A 19,745-nucleotide genomic window follows, 5' to 3' on the forward strand; every position below is an offset into this window, starting at 1 on the left:
GATCTCACATTTCTTTCTCAGTTTTAATCCATAAATTGAGCACCATCAGCTAAACACCAAGCTATAAAGAAAAAGAAAAATGAGCCTGCAAGGAAATAAAATTCTTATTCCTAAACATAAAGCGCTTGCTCGCCAGCCAGTATTTACCAGAAATATTTCAGCAAATTTGTGCTTTTTTTGTAATGTGAAACGTACCAGGTTTTCTGTGCATTTATATATATATATATATATATATATATATATATATATATATATATATATATATATATATATATATATATATATATATATATATATATGGAGGAGCACTCACCAAACAAAAACACATTTAACTAAGCAGGTAAAATGTATACAAAATAGCAAAAAATACCGCACTCAACAGGCTCAGTGTTAGAGTAGCTGATTTTAATAGAAAAACAAAAGAAATTCCAATGTTTCGATCACATCATAGAGATCTTCCTCAGGGAAAAAAACGAACTCCGTTTTTTTGCTAATATAAATATATATATATATAATATTGAAAATTGGAGTACTCAAGTAACGGAAATTGTTTATTGCTGGTTATAAACATTTCAGTCATAACAGGAGGACCTTTCTCAAGATGTGCTTAACCACCCAAAGTCATATATGAACATAAGGAGGTCTGTGCTCCTATGAAACAGTGTGTAATACCAAATAAGGTTTCTTCTAAATTTTGCAGTGTTTACCATAATATACAGTATAAACCACCACTGCTGTACTATAAACACCTTTTGTGACTACAACAACACAATTGTGTTTGAGTTGAAGGTAGATCAGCTCCCACCAGGTGATGAGCAAATTGAAAACACCTTTATAATTGGCATTGCCCTGTCTTGACCATATGATCTCATTAACTGTATTAGGAATGCTGTGGGTGGGGGAGGGGGGAAGTTGCTGTAGCCATCAATGTTTATCTTCAGTAATACTGTATATAGGCCATAATGGAAATTTAATTTGACTGATTATTGTAAAATTCCACTTTTTCTTGTCACTTCTTTTTCATAGTTAGTTTTAGTCTTTATCTGATGTAAAAGCAAGCCATTAAAGTCAATCTGATTAACAATAAAGCTACACAGAGAGCAATTTGTCTTTATCCTAGACATGCCCACCCAGTAAATTATGTAAAATTATTGAGTATGTGGAATAGCCTTCTTAAATGAGTCTTCAGGAGACTAATGGGAAATCAGGACATTTCAGCTAGGATTGTAATGAGATCATATTACACTTCTCCATGATAAACATTTGTTTTTTGTTTAGAAGTAGAAATCAATGCTTTTTCTTTTGATATGACTGAATAGGATGCCAGTTATTTAAACACACCAGCAGAGTCGATGCATATTGACATTTGCAATGGATCAATCAAGCCCCATGACAAAAAAAATTACCTCTGAAGGTCTGAAAAGCAATTTTCAGCAAAAATGTATTTACTGTTTAACTAAAAGGTTGCATTCCCTGCAAGTCAATATCTTGTCAAGCTGTAATAATACTCCAGATCTTGTAATTTAAAAAAAAAAAAAAAGCAGCCTAAAGAAAATAAATGATTGTAATGTAATATCCTTCTTATGAGCCAGTTTTTGGAAGCAGGTCTATCTGTGATACCCTCATTATAAGCACGTCTGCTTGATTGGGCTTACAGAAAAGTATTTGATAAAGATCTTATTTTAAAAATACAGCTCTGATTTAGACCTCCTTCATTAGAGCGAAAAGTTGAGTGTCCAATAAGAAAAAATCTTTTTGTCATTGTATCCATAAGTAGTACTGAGACAGGGAAAGACTTGAGCAGATTTTAATATAACATAGTTTAGCATCCATATTCTATATTTATCAAAGTGAATTTCAACAACACTTTGAGATACAGTACTTCAAAGATGTCCTAAGCCATGACAGCACTGCAAAGTCTAATAGCTACTCAGACTCCAGTTCTGTCCAACATTGTTTGGGAGTTTTTATTTTTATACTGAACAATTTCTGAACAATTACTGAAGAAGAATGTGACCAACACATGCATCCTGAAACATTCATGTCAACTGATGACTTAAACTGCTATGGGGAAAATGGAATAAAAATCGGGCATTTGCACCAGATCTAGTAGCCCATAGCAAGAAATCAGCAGGTGGCATGAACTGGTCATCTGTTTAAACAAACATCTGTTTGGTTGCTATGAGTTATTAGCCCTGATACAAATATCGCTACTTTTATTACATCACCCCCCCGTGACTCCTTTCTGCAACAACAAAGTCTTGTTTATCAAGTACACAGCTCTTAAAGTGCTATTATTTTAAGCATTTTAAAGATAAAGAAAAATAACCAACACATTTTTAATGCTGGCAATTATATTATTAGTGAAATTAGAAAAATAATAGCAAATATGGTACCTATTTCTCTGCAGACTTTGGCGTTAATATAAATGTAGTCAGACAAAACAAGCAACAGGTCTTCTATGGTGTCTGTCAGTATGTTGTGTATGTTAATTAGCCAATTAAGTTTTTGGGAGACTGACTGCTTCTATGTTGTTTTTTTTTATCACTGCATTGCAGACTTTTTTATTCAGATAGACTTTGACATTTTAATTTTTTACCCCCTGTATTAACTTAATCATTCTCTCTACTTGTGGCCCTCCTATTGTTGCTGGTCAACAATTCCAACCATGCACCAACAGCAGGACTTCTCCAGTTAGACTCCTTAGGGACAAAGACTTCTTCTAGTATCGACACATAACACCTTTTTATTACAGTTGAATTTTAGTGGTTTAGAGGTTTTTGAAACCATGATTAAACGTTATTTCTCTAAAACCATGAAAGTTATAAAAAGATCCAAATATTAATGTATGAACGGGGAAAAAAATCGCAGATGAGCTTAAAAATACAAATATCTCTAAAACCCCTAAAAATTTAGTTTTTTGCATAATTACTAATGGAAAGGAAAATGTGAAAACCTTTAAAAGTCTAAATTGATTAGAAATTGTTCAATAGGATCAGTGCAACTTCCCATGACTTCTAAGGAACCTCAACAATATTGATTTAGAGGTTTTTGTGGTTTTTACGCATAATAAATCACACACTTTTAGAGATTTGTGAAAAATAGAGCAATTTGATTGTTATAAAAGTGGTCCCTATTGAATTCTATGGAATTCTCACCCAATAAACAAAAATTAATAATTTCACGTTTGTTGGATTTGGATTATTATAACACAGTTACACCATAAATTTATGAAGATTTTAGGGGCAAAAAATATTTTGTAATGAAGCTGGACAGCCCTGATGTCAAATACATGGCCCTCAAATAAGACAAACAACAATGAAAGAAGAGTGATTGATAATATTTATATTTCACCAAAAAAAAAATTGTTGATAGAGTATTACTTTCGTTTGATGTGTTAGCTATTTCGTTTTTCTGTGGCATGTGTTAAAATACAACATATATTAAAGTGAAACCAGCAAATGTAGAATCTCCAGTGCAGGCAAAATGGTATTTTTGAGTCAAGTGTGGCAGCTGCTACACTATGTGGTACATAAAGAGTTAATTAGTGTATCCATTTATTAAATGATTAACATTATCAGTAAGTGTCAATGAAGCTGATTTATGAACATAAAGGGCATTATTTATAAGCAAACTAACATATGGGTAGCTAATCAAATATTTGCTTTTATTGTACAACCTGCAACTGATTGGTTGCTATGGTTACTGCCCAATGACAAATTTGCCCAGTGTGGGAGGTAAATTATTTTGACTTTCAAACTAATGAAAATTAGAGAATAAAGGAAAAGTTGTTTGTTCTGGATTCCTGTAGTTTTAAGACCTCTATAGGAAACCCATGTACAATTTTAGCTTCCTTGGACTTAAAGGAAAACTATACCCCCAAAATGAATACTTAAGCAACAGATAGTTTATATCAAATTGAATGACATATTAAAGAATCTTACCAAACTGGAATATATATTTACATAAATATTGCCCTTTTACATCTCTTGCCTTGAACCACCATTTAGTGACTCTATCTGTGCTGCCTCAGAGATCACCTGACCAGAAATACTACAACACTAACTGTAACAGGAAGAAGTGAGGAAGCAAAAGGCAGAACTCTGTCTGTTAATTGGCTCATGTGACCTTACATGTGGTTTGTATGTGTGCACAGTGAATCGTACGATCTCAGGGGGCGGCCCTTATTTTTTAAAATGGCAATTTTCTATTTATGATTACCCAATGGCAGATACTACTAAAAAAGTATATTATTATGATAATGGTTCATTTACATGAAACAGGGTTTTACACATGAGCTGTTTTACTCAGTATCTTTTAATAGAGACCTACATTGTTTGGGGGGTATAGTTTTCCTTTAAAAAACTCCTCTGGCAACACTGACTAAAAACCATAAATAAATATAGCATAAATATACTCACCCCATACACAAGTTCTCCCACCATTCCATTCCATATTTTAGTTTCTGGATCCCGAGCACCGTATTTACCATCTTCTACAATTGCCAGCTTGTATTTTATCCCAACATGCTTTGCAATTTCACTGGCTAAATCCACACAATATCCTTCATATCTATCATTTCCATCCAACAGCTCGTGGTTTTTCTTTTTCATGACATAGGGGTTTTCCTTTGATAAAAAGATCAAGGAACAAATAGCTCACATCACTTTACTGACACTAAAAGGAAACCCAAATATATTTTCTTGTCTTATGTTCACAATATATGACCTTCCTGAGAGGGTAAAGAAACATGTTAATAATAAACCAAAGGAATTACTATCCTTTGGTTTATTTTTGGAGCAGCAGTTGTCAACTGCTAGGAAAAAAATTACAGAATAAGATTTTTAAGCCCTTTTCCACATTATGAAGCCTCCACTGACTCCCTTAGGATTCATTTTTATGCAATGTTCAGCAATTTTTGTCTGTGGGGTGTTAGAACTCTGAATCAGCTGCATCACTGAGCTCCAACACCCAGTTGTACAGAATGGTTTTGGACTGCTCAAGCACTTAAACAAATTTTAAAGAATAGGCACATTGATCAATGTAGTAAATGCTGTGAAAAATGGTTAATTTTTTTTACATTTCTTTGCAGTTAGACAAATCGTATTATCTGTGACTGCGGGAAAACCAAACTGAATCTGAATTGTATAAAATCTGCCCCAAATGTGATAAAATGCAATATGTTGTGTCTACAGGTGTAATTTACAAATGCAGTATTGGTGTCCAAACACCCATACGTATAGTTGTGCCAAGCACCATTGCTACTAGTCACTTCTGCTGAATCATACACTAGCAGCTATCTCCTAGTGCCGGGCCAAGTTAACTTGGTGGCTCAGGCAGCCGGTAAACTTCCCAGCACCCTCCCGACAAGCGCCACTTGGAAGACTCGGAGGGTCCAGTCAGCTATTAAAACTGGCACCATTTGCAATCCTGCTGATCCTGCATTAGGGGAGCACAGGTAGAAGAGGTATGTGCTCAGGGCCCTCAAACTATTGCACCTTAGGCACATGCCTCGTCTGCCTACCCCATAGTTCTGGCCCTGCTATCACCCCCCTGAATGTCACAGAAATATTAGGGTTCCCACAGTAGCATCAATAGGACCAGCAGACTTGTGGGAAGAGAATAAAATATAGCTCCGAATGGTGAAAGTGACGCAATCCCAACTTAAAATGTTAGCCAAAAGTTGCATTCGATTTGCTACTGCACACATGCAAATGCATTGGCTTTCATGCATTAGGCGCAGTAGTGGTGGGCTCAATCCCTTATGTGGCCATAATTACACTTTACAATTATGGAAAAAGTACTACATTATGGGAAAAACCCCATAATGAACTTTTATATTTCCCATTATTTCTCCCTTTCTATATGTTACATAAAAATTACACTGCTTTATGGGTAAAACACCCATTAGGACCTTTTATATGTCCCATTAATTCTTTCTTTCTATATGTTACATAAAAATGACACCAGCAAAATAAATGTTGGGACCCTTAATGTCATCATGTATTTATTTATTCAGCAGAATCAGCACTGAGATATTTTCTTTATAGCCCTATAACCATAAAGCAGAGAATATAACTCACAATACTAATCTGTATTGTTTCTCAGGCATATAATTTGATATTGGAAATGTATTTCTTAACATGGAACATTATTCATTTATATTTAGGAAAATGCTAATGTTTATTATTGCACTGTGCGAGAGTGTCATCAATCCAATCCTTCACTATTCTCCTGACCTCATAATTACAACTTTATATTTGTCTTAATAACAATTTTATTTTGAAACAGGAAAAGGTGATGTAAACACTGTGCCTCAGTTAACCTTGAAAAACAGCTGCTCTGATTATTTTCGCATAACAGATCCCAAACCTGTATTTATTTGTACCAAAAACCATAAAGAACCAAAAGGGGGCAGAAGGTTGACTAGCACATCTCTGTTGCTGAAAGGGAGATTAATTTAAAAACAGTACTCTAGTTACATTCATTTCAGATGACCGGAAGATAATCTGAATTATCTATTGGTTGGTGTCTTAAAATAAAGCCCATTATACTATAATGTTTTAAACTCTTATTTCATAAAGCATAGACACAACTTTCATTGAATTAAAAATAAACTCATTACCAATATTGTTGTAACAACAATTGTCTTGTTCTCTACTGAAGAAGACTCGTTTGTAGGCTGCTGATCAGGAGTTGGCACAAAGCGTTCATATTCATTCCAATGTCCAACCTGCAAAACAATCAGTGATCAGAAACCCAGTCCATATGAAGCACAATCTTCTTTAAAGTAGACATTCATATTCTAAAACTATTTGCCATAGTTTTTCATTTTTATTATTTCTTAGCTTTTTGTTCTGCAGCTCTCCAGTGTGGAATTTCAGCAGTTACAGTACCTGGTTTCTAGGGTCCTGTTTAGCCTACCAACCAGACAGGGATTTGAATGAGAGACTGCTTTATGAACAGGAGCGTGTCTGTCTAGTTAACACATCATTGTGTTCCAGCCTATATATATATAGTAGAGCAGCATAAAAAGCAATTTAGCAAAGTAAAAAACTTCAAACTATAAACTGTAAACTAAAATCAATCAAAAGAATAATATTGGTAATCATGGAATTTTGTGAAAACCTGAACAATTAAGAACAGAATAGATAAGAAACAAGAAGCTGACATAATTTACTTAATCTGTATTTGTCAAACTCACAATCTTCGACCAAATGGGATTGTGAAACACAATTCTTTAGAATTTGGCTGCATAGCCTTGCCCAGGGCAAAGCAAACTTTGCTGGCAAAATATAACACCATTGAAATTCAAATCCCTTGTAAGCCTTTGGCATTTGGTGGTTCTGGTAGTAGAGATGTAGCGAACGGCGGAAAAAATGTTCGCGAACATATTCGCGAACTTGCGTCAAAAATGCGAACGGTTCGCGAACGTCGCGAACCCCATAGACTTCAATGGGAAGGTGAATTTTAAAAGCTAGAAAAGACATTTCTGGCCAGAAAAATGATTTTAAAGTTGTTTAAAGGGTGCAACGACCTGGACAGTGGCATGCCAGAGGGGGATCAAGGGCAAAAATGTATCTGAAAAATACATTGTTGACACAGCGCTGCGTTTTGTGCTGTAAAGGGCAGAAATCACACTACGTCACTCAGGTGATGTTTCTGGACACGGAATGTGAAAAAGCTCACACAGCTAGGTGGCACTTGGTTAAAGACTGGGCAAACAATGCCTGCAAGGGCAACGTATACAGTAGTGGGTATGGAATATATTATTGCTGCTGTAAAAACATCACTCAGGTGATGTTTACGGACACGGAATTATTATTGTTATTTAGACAGAATGTGAAAAAGCTCACACAGCTAGGTGGCACTTGCATACCTCCCAACTGTCCCTCTTTTGACCACTCAACCCCCTGTCCCTCTTTTGTACTGGAAAGTCCCTCTTTTCTCTGAACTGAACAGCCAGAAAAAAAACAGTTTCTAACTTAATTAGCTTTTGGCAGAGAGCTCAGAACAGCTAACAGGTGCAAATAAGATACTTTGTAACAATTTTGACTCTGGTTGGTGCTGGTAGTGGTGAACTACTAGGAGGAGCAGCACACCAGCCCCACTCCCCAACACAGCTAGACTAATAGCACTGGGCTCTTACAGTAGCAAAGTAGCAAAGACAGAGTTCTGTCCCTACAATACAGAGCAGTATCAAGTAGATTACTAGCCAGCAAAGTTACTATCAACTGTCCCTCAAATCACTAAACAGCTCTCTCCCTACACTAGCTCTTCCAAGCACACACAGGCAGAATGAAAAAACGCTGCAGGGCTTCAGTTTATATATGGAAGGGGAGTGGTCCAGGGGGTGTGGGGGTGGTCCAGGAGGGAGAGCTTCCTGATTGGCTGCCATGTATCTGCTGCTCTGGGGTGAGAGGGCAAAAATAAGTGGCAGCTAAGGCAAACCCAAATTGGCGAACGTCGCGCGACGTTCGCGAACATTCGGCGGACGCGAACGGTCGATGTTCGCGCGAATTAGTTTGCGGGCGAACAGTCCGCGACATCCATATCTGGTAGTAGTGTTTCAGAAAAGAACAAAAAGGATGTTAATATACCACACTGTTGGGACCATCTCTCCCTACTATACCTGCTAACCCACAGCAACATTCCCTTCCCAGAGACTATTATCCCACTGTTACTATAGGCACCATCTCACCCTATTCTACCTGCTATCCCATAGCCACACTCCCTTCCCAGAGACTATTATCCCACTGCTACTATAGGCACCATCTCTCCCTACAATATCTGCTATCCCACAGCTACAGTCCCTTCCCAGAGACTATTATCCCACTGTTACTATAGGCACCATCTCTCCCTACTATACCTGCTATCCCATAGCCACACTCCGTTCCCAGAGACTATTATCCCACTGCTACTATAGGCACCATCTCTCCCTACAATATCTGCTATCCCACAGCTACAGTCCCTTCCCAGAGACTATTATCCCACTGTTAGTACAGGCACCATCTCTCCCTACTATACCTGCTATCACACAGCCACAGTCCCTTCCCAGAGACTATTATTCAACTGCTACTATAGGTACCATCTTTCCCTACTTTACCTGCAATCCCACAGCTACTGTCCCTTCACAGAGACTATTAGCCCACTGCTAATATAAACACTCTCATCTCATCATCATGTACCTGTAGCTAGGACTAAACCTGCATGCCAACATGACAAAAGCGTAAAAGTGTAATTGTGCATTAAAAGGAGAAGGTCCCTTTATACAGTTTCATTGAAGGGCACATGTAGCAAATGTATTTGAATCAATAAATAATAGGATCATTTTAATTTAAGGTCTTTATTTGAAGAAGCTGGACTGACAAAATGTTAATACGTTCCCATCGGCATGCTGCAAACTGCACAGGTAAGTGGGAAGAATCATTTCTAAATAAATAACTTTTATTTCGCGTAATTAAAATATATGAACAACAGATGGTAATCCAAAATAACTATTGAATAAAAAAGTTAGAGGTAAGATGATTTTCCAGTGATGTGGACAAATTCCTGATTCAGCTCAGTCATAGTTCCTAAAGTAAATTGTTCAAAAGAGTAGCATAAAGCTGTCCATAGATGTTGAGATTTTTAAAAGATCCGATCATCATCATCATGAGACCACTATTATCTCGGAACGATCGTATGAATTGTCCATCAACTAAAAAGACCAATTTGCAAGGAAAACAAAGGGTAGCTGCCTGCTTGGCCCTGCAAACATAGATAGATTGCACTGTGATCAACAAAGGTTTTTTAACCTGGCCGATCAATTTCCTGACAGATGTTGGGCGAAAAATCGTAAGATGTTCGATCGTGTTAATCCCACTAACCGCACGATAATTTAGAAGTATTGGTCGGACTTCGCTAAAATCTGTCGTTCGGCAAGAGAAATCTATGTGGGCCTTAAGAATAGCATACAACCATTTATTATAGGAACTTGACTTAATAGTTCTTTTATTGTGCTTCCCAAGCTCCTTAATCACAAGAAAGAAGCTCTTAGTTGGAATGAATGCCTTGTGCTCTGGCACTGCACTTAAGCATATTCTACTCTAATAAAAAGGCTTATTCCTCACTGGCATTATACCCACCTTTCGAGGTTTAGTGGCAGTCATTTCATACACATCAATTGTGTAGTTAGTTCTCCTTCCGTACGTGTCAAACTGGATATTCCCGGTCATTCCTTGCACTTGTACCTTAATGTAACAGTAATACAGTATGTACTTTGGTAAATGGTGTAATTATAATTTTCTTAGAGCATTGATAGAGACAAGTAGCAATAATGGAATTGTTTACATCTTGGGCAGACTTGGAGTATGCTGATCATCCAATGGAGCAATGAACAGGATAAAATCCCTACCGCTGTTATGGGGATAAAATGCTATTAATCACTCTTGTATTGAATATTCATGCATCGACTAGTCTAGTACTACATAGAGGACACCTGTTTATTATGATCCAGCATTCATACAAAGCAAATATCCACAATCCACAGTTAAAGTACAGATAGATACGCAAGCCCTTGGAAATTAACATTTTGTAAACTGCATGCACCTCTACTTGCATATTAAAATGAGGTAGGGTTGGGTTAAAAGACCCAAACAGATACACAAAGGAGATATACACAATTTCTAAAATATGCTATTTACTCTACATCATTTTGCACACCTTTTTCCAGGGTGTATATATTTCATACAACTTTATAGATAGGCCCCTCAATGAGCAATATTGCCTGTAAATGTCAGTGATACATGCTCTTGCCAATTGTGGTTGTAGGGCTATTTATTAAAAAAGAACAAATAAAAATAGGATGCTCTTAACCTTTTTACATTCTCAGCACAACTGTTGTCAGTTCAATACAGCAAAACTCCACTCTGATGATGGTGGCATATATTTAAATAGTTTCTATGCTACTTAAAGCTCAGAAAACTCACAAAACTTGAATTTTCCAGTTCACTCACTTTTACCTAGAAAGGCAATGCAGAGCTTGTATTTTGATCGAAGTAACTTGAGAACATAAATATAATAATACAATGTTACTACCATTATACAGTTATGTAACATACATTAACTGGCTCATCATTACCATTTTTAAGGCTCTTTCTATGTCTATTCCTTGGCTCCAAGGCACAGCAGGATTTGCGAGGCAGTCTCCAGCACTTCCTCTTCTAGAAACATCTACTCTTTGTCTTCTCAGGTATCTAAAAGCTTCTGCTATAACTAAGACTGCATCATGGGTTAGTGCAGATGTGTACTGTAAATGAAGAAAGAAGATTAAATAGTACAGTAAACCCCAAGTAAGAATACACAGGAAATACAAGGTTTACTAGTCTAACAACCAACAGAACGTCACTCAAAAATATCGCATATTGCACTGGACAAGTGAAATAAAAGCATTAAAGAAGTGCGAACTTTAATGCAGTGCTTACAAAAATAATAAACAGTGTACTCATGGAATACTCAGTGGAAACAGATTTATTTAATATACACTACAATATGTTTTTTTTATAGTAATGGCTTCCTTATATGAGTCAATTGATGACTCAATCGGTTGGTTGGGGCGGTAAAAGGAAAAACATTATTCATGGATTTCAGCTCAAAGCCCAACAGCATTGTTCAATTGAGATCTTTGAATGATTGCTCAATTTAGAATTTTACTATGAAAAAACATAACATAAGAAGAAACAATGGTGTATATATGTAAGAGAAAATGGTTTAAGGCAGTTGTGTGTAGAAACGAATAACAAAGTACTGGGGGAGAGTAAAAAAAAGAAAGGGTTCTGTAATAATTGATTTCCTTCCCCTGCCCATTTCAACTGATATAAAGAGCACATTTGAGAGCCTTCTCTATACAGCACTCAATTACCCTTGAGAAAGTCGGGTCACAACGAAACGTGTTGGGATCAGATTTGACAGATTTTTTTTGTTAATAAACAATCATTCTCTGCTAAATTGTAAGTGAAATATATCTTTATTTGAATAAAGGTGCTGATACAATTTTATAGAATGGGAGCGCTCCCCTTCTTTTATGTTAATTTAACTGAAGCAATGGGCCACACTGACGTTAGAGGCTCAGTTATGGGGTACTCAATCTATATTGTTAGGCCCAATACATAGCAGTATATGACACTGTCTTTAATGACTCTCATTGTGAAATTTATGATATAATAATGGACTGACAATTAATAGCTGTAATTAAAACATTTATATTATTACTATTAAATACTTCCTTATCTGTAAAAATTTTAACTTTAATAGTAAAATATCACTGGAAAAATGTAATCTGATTTAAGATTTTTTTAATACATGAAATTTATTCTGGCTATGCAAAATCACTTAAATATCTTAATTATAAATACATCATTGTAAACAAAATTATATAAATTAATTTTCTAGCTATAAAAATGGCTAGAAAAGTATATATTTTTACTTTAAAAGTATACATCCGACAGGGAAATGAATTAGGGGATCTCAACCTGGTTTACATTTTTCATTAGACTGGGAATTTTGTAGGATTCATCTATGTTGACTGGTCAATTATTTCCCTATTTATACAGTACGTTAAATCACTCTTTTAGGGGAAGTTTTCTCCCATTATTGCAAGAGAACTTTGAAAATACGAACATTTAATTTGAGCTTCGTGTCATGGAAATAATAAACTTTTGAAATAGAATCAATTAAAATGATGTACTGTTTCTGACATAATCAAGTGATTCTTCCCTATCCCCCTCTCAGCAACCAGTCCTTCAAAAAAAAAAAAAAACATGCTCCTAAGGATACTTCATTCAAAACTGTATGATTCAAACGTGTTGACCCTCCACACCAAATAAGGAATATGTCAGTACCTTGAATCCATACAACTGCATAGATGGACAACAGAACTGAACAGGATACTATATTCAGTGGCGTAACTATAGAGGAAGCAGATCCTGCTGTTGCTGGGGTGCCCAGGGAAAAGGGATGCCTGGACCACGGGGTCAGCTTATAGTATTAAAATTCCCCCTCCCTGAGGGAGGGTACAACCAGAAGAGCGGCGTGAGGTAATGAGCACCAGGCCCCTTCAAAAAAAAAAAAAAAAAAATTTGGTGGGGGGCCCAGCGCAGCCTTGTTTTGCCGCAGACTATATTCCATTATACTGTACCTTTAGTGGTTTATTTCTTGCTTCAGGGAACTCCCTCTCATCCAGTCTAACCCATCTCTGTAAAAATTGCTGCACAATTGGGTTTTCATTGTTCACAATCTGAAAGCCGGTCACGTTGGCCCCGCCGTGCATCACTCTTTCCAGCGTAATGCCTGTAAAGCCCTGGAATTAGACAAAACATATTGAATAGATCTCCTTCAATTCTCTCTATTTGCATCTACCAAAGAAGCCATCAAATGCAGTTGATGCTCAAGCCAGGTGGGATTTTGGAATGCGCACCAAGTTGCTATGATTCTGAGTAATGTTACCTCTGATCAATTAAGAGAACTACAGAGCTGTCTTTTATGGATGTCAATACCCTAACATCTGCTGCATGGAAATGCCAAACCTTTCAGTGAACAATAAGGACAGAGTCCAGATTCACTTTAGACTGTATTTTACTGTACTAATTCTTATAACATGGTGTATACAATCAAACTAAATTGGAACAAAGAATGGTAAGGGAATGTAAACATAAAGTTCGAGGCCAGAGCCTGATGTTATAGTTTTGACTTTATATAAAAGACTGTTTTGTAATGCAACATACTAAGGCAGGTAACACATGTTTTACAAAAAGATATCTACTTGTACCCTCTGCAACATAAAGGTTGCCCTCCTGTAACCCCTTCTATTTGTTACATGTGGTTATTTGCGACAAGTTTGCTGCGTGCTTAGGACTTGGTCTGTTGACTGTAACAAAAATTCAGCTGTATTAAGAACTTACTAAATCACTTGTAGCAGTAGGTGCAACATGTAAAAGGAGCTGTGGAAGAACACCTTCTTAAAGGAACAGTAATACCAAAAAATAAAATTGTTTTAAAGTAATGAAAATATAATGTACTGTTGCCCTGCACTGGTACAACTGGTATATTTGCTTTAGAACCTCTACTATAGTTGATAAAAACAAGTTGCTTTGTAGGCATGGGGGCAGCCATTCAAAGCTGAAAAAGGAGAAAATGCACAGGATATACAGCTACAGATAAGTGTGGTATTCTTCAGAACTTGTCTTTTATCTACTGTGTATCCTGTGATTGAATGGCTGCTCCATGGTTACGCAGCAGCTTCTTTATACAAACTTTTCTGCAGCAAACATAGCAATCAGTGCAGGGCAACTGTGCATTATATTGTCATTCTTTTAAAGCACTTTAATTATTTATTGTTACTGTTCCTTTAAGACAGATGTTACTTTCATGGCACACTTCATTCATTTATTTTGTACTTTGCCACCTCATCCAGTAGAGCAGCCAGTGGTCTGGTGCTAGTCACAATTATACAGAAGCATGTATTCACACAGTTACCTTGAATTACCTATGAATTATTGAGCCTAAATATATGAACCTATTTTGTGCTCTTAAACCTTTGTTTAAATATATTTAGTAGATTTCGTTTAGTTTTCCCTAACTGGATGATACCAGGCTCTATCCAAATTGGGATGCTCCAACTTGTAAACTAAATATAGAGTATTTTAGGAAAAAATATGGTTGCTTATCCATATCATGATCATAACTTTGTAACAAAAAAACCCTGTTTCAAAATTACATGCACTTGCATTTTTACTGGAATCATTTAGACAGGGCTCTAAACTTTTTGAAATTGGCCTCAGGTGTGCACCCACAACCCCCTCAGTTTTGATCAGTTAAACTGCAGTGATTCCTCTTTTATTAGGAAATTTAATAAAATTTGCAAAGAGCAAAACTGCGCGAATAAAACGTAAAATGTAATATTTTTCATTAGGCTTTTATTGCATTGCCAATCTTAACTGAGCATTGAGAACCTTAAATACCTGCCCTGGAGTTTTGTTAAATACTGTATATTGTCATAAAAAATGGTTTGCTATTGCAAAATGTAATTACATACACTGCAATGTTCACAAAATCAATTTGGTTGCAATCTGTGCAAGGAAGTCTGTGACTACGTGTGGAATCACAAGAAACATGTTAGGATAAGATATGAATCTGTGAAATATAGCTGTTTGAACTTTTGACCGCTGCCTGGAGTTCTGAGAAGTGCTGTGTTCATTGATTGATGTCTCCCCTTGCTGCGGGTTTGGGGTGCTGCACCCGGACCACTCAACAGCAGAGGTGAGTGACCCATGGTATTAATACACACAGAGTGATTGTTTCACACTGAGGGTTTTGGGCATGAGCACCCAAACTAAGTTATTTATTTGGTTAGCGCTGAAAATGTAACAGTTGCATGTGTTTGTTAAAATCCGCTTATTCATGGAATTATTGGACAATCAGGTGGCTGAAGCACTTAAGATTTTTATAATCACAAAGTTTGTATTTAGACCTACTTAAAAATGAAATAATCTACAAGTATTGCTATGACATACTGAAAATACTTTCTGGTAACCATTCCTTAAACTACATGGCAGCAGCTTTGGTTGTCTTATCCCATCCCTAGAAGATATCAGCTATTGACTAGAACTGCAGCCTAAAAAATGGTGATCTACAGTATTTGTCTAAATAGGGCTTGCAGTATTCATAAGGCTTAGATAGCCTGCCTTAGTATTGTTAGTCAAAGTGTTTATGTGGGTCTTTTTAACATCCCCTAAGCTTAGCACAGTCACAGCAGTCGAGAGCACACTGAGCATGTCATTGACACTCCAAGGGTAGGCACACCAAGATCAGAATATAAGGAGCCCCTGTATACAATTTTATAGATATGGATCATTATAAGAGTTGCCACCGGTCCACTTTTAATCCAGACAGCCCAGTTTTCTGAAGGGTTGCTAGGTTTTCCAAATGAGGAAAAAACGGTCAATATTCTCTGAAATTGATGCAGTGATTGCCAATCACAGGTTGCTTTATCATAGCCCATGATGCCACAGGTCTGCCCAGTGATGTCACATGCCCACCCCCTGCCTTAACTGTGCAGCCTCAAAAGGTGGCAACCCTAAATAGTAAGTTCAGTATATAAACTAGCGCATTTTGCCAGATTGCTTTTTCTTCACTTTTTGGAACTTGGTTAGCTATGGGATGCACTCCATAATGTGGGGGCTAAATGTTGATATTTTGCCTTAATATTTCAGTTTATATTCATATACAGTACATGATGTACCCATATAGCTCCAACACATCTCCTAATCCTTGCCACATTTCAGTTAATAATGATGGGTAAATGTATTGTGTATTACTAATTTATGCTGGAAAATACTGTATTTTTTCCTACAACACTTTAAATGATGGCTGACAGCTATCTGTCGGTACAGGAACAACCCAGCTTATTGGGCTCCAGGTAATGTAGCACCACATTAAATGTTTGCCAGGAAAACATATTGGGCATGTGTCTAAAATCTGTACATAGTTTGATTTTTAATGGAAAGTACAGACAAAATGTTCCGTTTTTTTAAATGTCAGCCAGTGTTGATTGACGAAATACCAGTGGTGTGTCTCTCTGTCAAAAGTAAATTCTCTTAACACCAAAGAGCAGAAGCCAACAGTTTCTTTATATTTGAAATGAGGAGTAATAAAATACTGTATATCAACGACAGAACAAAGAAAAGTTTAATATCTTTTATATATGCCAAAAGGATTTCCCAGGGATCTGGGGGCCTTTCAGAAGCCTCGTTGTGGATGATTAAATCTGACAAAGATTCGAGGGGATGCATTACCCAAAAGTAAAAATCATAATAAAAGATCTTACCAGATTAGCAAGCATATAGTGGTAGCCTCTTGTGTGTTTGCCGAGGATTACAACCTAGAAGAAGAAAAAAATCACACAGATCAGGTAATGGGTTATTCTAAGTTTATCAGAAGATGTCAGCTGATTCTGTGTGGTTACTTCCAATGTCTCTTGTCTCTGTTTCTGTAACCTTTCGCTATGCCATCTTTAGAGCAAAGTAGGAATTGGTAGACTGTAGCTGTTTTCACAAGGATAAATGTGAACTGTTGCCATGAAACTGTAGTGGATGTTTAATAAATCAGTGTTACATAGAGTGTTTATTACTTTTTTATTGCAGTCACTTATATATAACTAGTGATGAGCAAATCTGTCCTGTTTTGCCGAAATATTTGTGAAACTACTAAAAATTTTGCAAAAAGTTGAAAATATTTGCAAAATGCATTGAAGTCAATAGGCAATAACATTTTTTTTTTACGTGTGACAAATTTTTTACGCACGCAACTTTTTTTTCTCACTCCAAATGCATTAAAGTCAATGGGTGTTTTTTCCTTCTGACAACTTTTTTGTCTCTGTGACTTTTTGTCCAAATGCATTAAAGTCAATGGGCATAGGCGGATTTTCATTAAGGCTTGGTGAGGCTTTGCCTCCCCACACTTGCCTGACAGCTCCAAAAAATTTGTGGGATAACCCCTAACACAACACCTTGGGAATCACACAGAAATGCAGATAGAAACACTTTTACACCCAGAACATGTTAAGGTAAAAAGCTCCCACATCTGCACTTTTGCGTAATTACTGTTGAAGTCAAAGAGAACCAAGGGACCCAAAGGAGGATAATTCACTGTAAAGGATGATTTGTAAGAAAAGGTCAAACGCAGATAAATGCTGCAAAATTCTGGGTGCTTTTTATTTAAAACACTACATGCTTCGAGCAATGCTCTTTATCAAGTGTAACCAAATCTACAAGGAGCTGAGCATATAAACAGTTAACCCCACCCATCCAATTGATGCAGGTTGCCACCAGGCCCGGACTGGCAATCTGTGGGTTTTGGTAAATGCCAGAGGGGCTGCTATAAGGTGCCATAGAAAGTCAGTATTTAGTGGGCTGGTGGAGCTGTTTGGGCCTCTATGTGGGCTGATTGGGCCTCTGTGTACCTGAAATGGCAGGGCCTATTTTAATTCTCAGTCCGGACCTGCTTGCCACTGCTGAGGGAACCTACCCGGCACAACAGACAACCACGGTATACAGAAAGGGATAGCTCGGGAGACCTGCAGAGCTGCAGGAACCGCATCGGGCAACGGGAGTAAAACCTCCGGCAGTTTTCAGAGCTATAGGCCTGTAACTACCACCTCTCGACAGCCAAGCGCATCTAGCCAACAGCAATCTCCAGCTTTTTTAGAGTACCGCACTCTACCCAAAAAACGGAACCCAAGGGCACCTATTCCAAGGGAAGATTACCCTCAACGTATCAAACAGAGGAGGTAATTTACTTATTTATTAATATTTCCTCATATGTGTTGTCCCCTGATGAAAAGGCTGTATTAAATAGAGGCCAAGGCTTTATTCCTTCATACATGGTGGGAAATTGAGTTTCAGAAATTCATAAGAATGTTAAAACTAAAAATCTGTTTTTCTAAGGGTGATGTAACTAACTCTGCACCATTGAGTGGTTTCAGGAAAAAGAGTTCCTATAATCCTGTAGTACATAATGAGGCTTTATCTGCTTTTGAAAAAGTTGTTCTTACCGAAGTAAAAATAATCATTGAACAACCTGTCTCCAAAAAATACAAACAAAATCTCTCTTTTAAAGAGAGACAAGCATTGTTAAAACTACAAAACAATGACTCAATAATTATAAAGAAGGCACCTGCCGGGTGGTGGGTCCCTGGCAATGGGGAGAGTTAGTTGAGAAGCTGGATTTTTACCAAGTCCCAAGTTGGTTAATGGGACTCAGTTAGTGATGTTCCTCTCTAACTAGGGAATGTAATAAAAGTCGGTAATGGAAATACTATTTGCAATGTGAAAAGTTATGCCTTTGCGCAAACAAATTTTGCTTTGCACGAATTTAATATCGTTTTTGCAAACCCAGAAACTGTTTAAACCACTTCCGACAGTGGTAGACCGTTTGCGAATTTTATAGTTTGCACCAATGCGCAGTAAATGTAATAAAACTTCGTACTGAAAAACTCGTTATGTTTGCTCCAAAAGATTACTGCACCTTCAAGCACTTCTTAAGAGTGCGCAATTAAAATTCGCAATGCAATAACAGTTTAAGGAACAATATTACATTGCGAGATTTGGGTTTTTATTCTTATTGGTGTGAATTGTTTTTCTCTTTGCAACTTTAATTACATTGCCCCCTAGGGGGCTAGGGGGGTTGTCAAATTTTGGCAGATTACAAGTTCCAGCATACTCCACTATGTTATTAAAGGTTAAAGGGGTGTTTTTTTTTTATATATTTATATTTTTTTCTCTTCTTCTTTTGACTCTTTCCAGCTTTCAAATGGGGATCACTGACTCCATCTATAACAAATGCTCTGTAAGGCTACAAATGTATTGTAACTGCTACTTGTTATGTCAATTCAGGCCTTCTCCTATTCACATCACACTCTCATGGCTGCTAGGGTAATTTGGACCCTAGCAACCAGATTGTTGACATTGCAGACTGGAGAGCTGCCGAACAAAAGCTAAATAACTCAAAAAGCATGAATAATAATAAAATAAATAATTGCAAATTGTCTCAGAATATCACTATCTACATCATACTAAAAGTTGACTTAAAGGTGAACACCCCTTTAAAGAATGCTGTGAGCTGTAATTCTTAAGCTGGCCATACAATATAAGATCTGCACATTTGGCAAAACTAGCGGATCTTTCTCCGATATGACCACCAATGGCAGG

The 19,745-nt window shown here is 36.9% G+C and overlaps 1 protein-coding gene across 4 annotated transcripts in view; it reads right to left on the bottom strand.

The window, feature by feature from the left end:
- Positions 1 to 19,745, bottom strand: part of gria3.S (glutamate receptor, ionotropic, AMPA 3 S homeolog) — a 227,520-nt gene that overhangs the window by 58,842 nt on the left and 148,933 nt on the right. For all 4 annotated transcript variants that reach the window (XM_041574732.1, XM_041574731.1, XM_041574733.1 and 1 more), the window contains exons 5-10: positions 16,865 to 16,918; positions 13,178 to 13,339; positions 11,123 to 11,290; positions 10,128 to 10,232; positions 6,626 to 6,733; positions 4,422 to 4,628 (exon numbers count right to left, since the gene is read on the bottom strand). In XM_041574732.1, the coding sequence (XP_041430666.1) occupies positions 4,422 to 4,628; positions 6,626 to 6,733; positions 10,128 to 10,232; positions 11,123 to 11,290; positions 13,178 to 13,339; positions 16,865 to 16,918 (804 nt within the window). The remainder of the gene's footprint in view (positions 1 to 4,421; positions 4,629 to 6,625; positions 6,734 to 10,127; positions 10,233 to 11,122; positions 11,291 to 13,177; positions 13,340 to 16,864; positions 16,919 to 19,745) is intronic.

This window comes from Xenopus laevis, chromosome 8S (assembly GCF_017654675.1).
Source record: "Xenopus laevis strain J_2021 chromosome 8S, Xenopus_laevis_v10.1, whole genome shotgun sequence".
NCBI lineage: Eukaryota > Metazoa > Chordata > Amphibia > Anura > Pipidae > Xenopus > Xenopus laevis.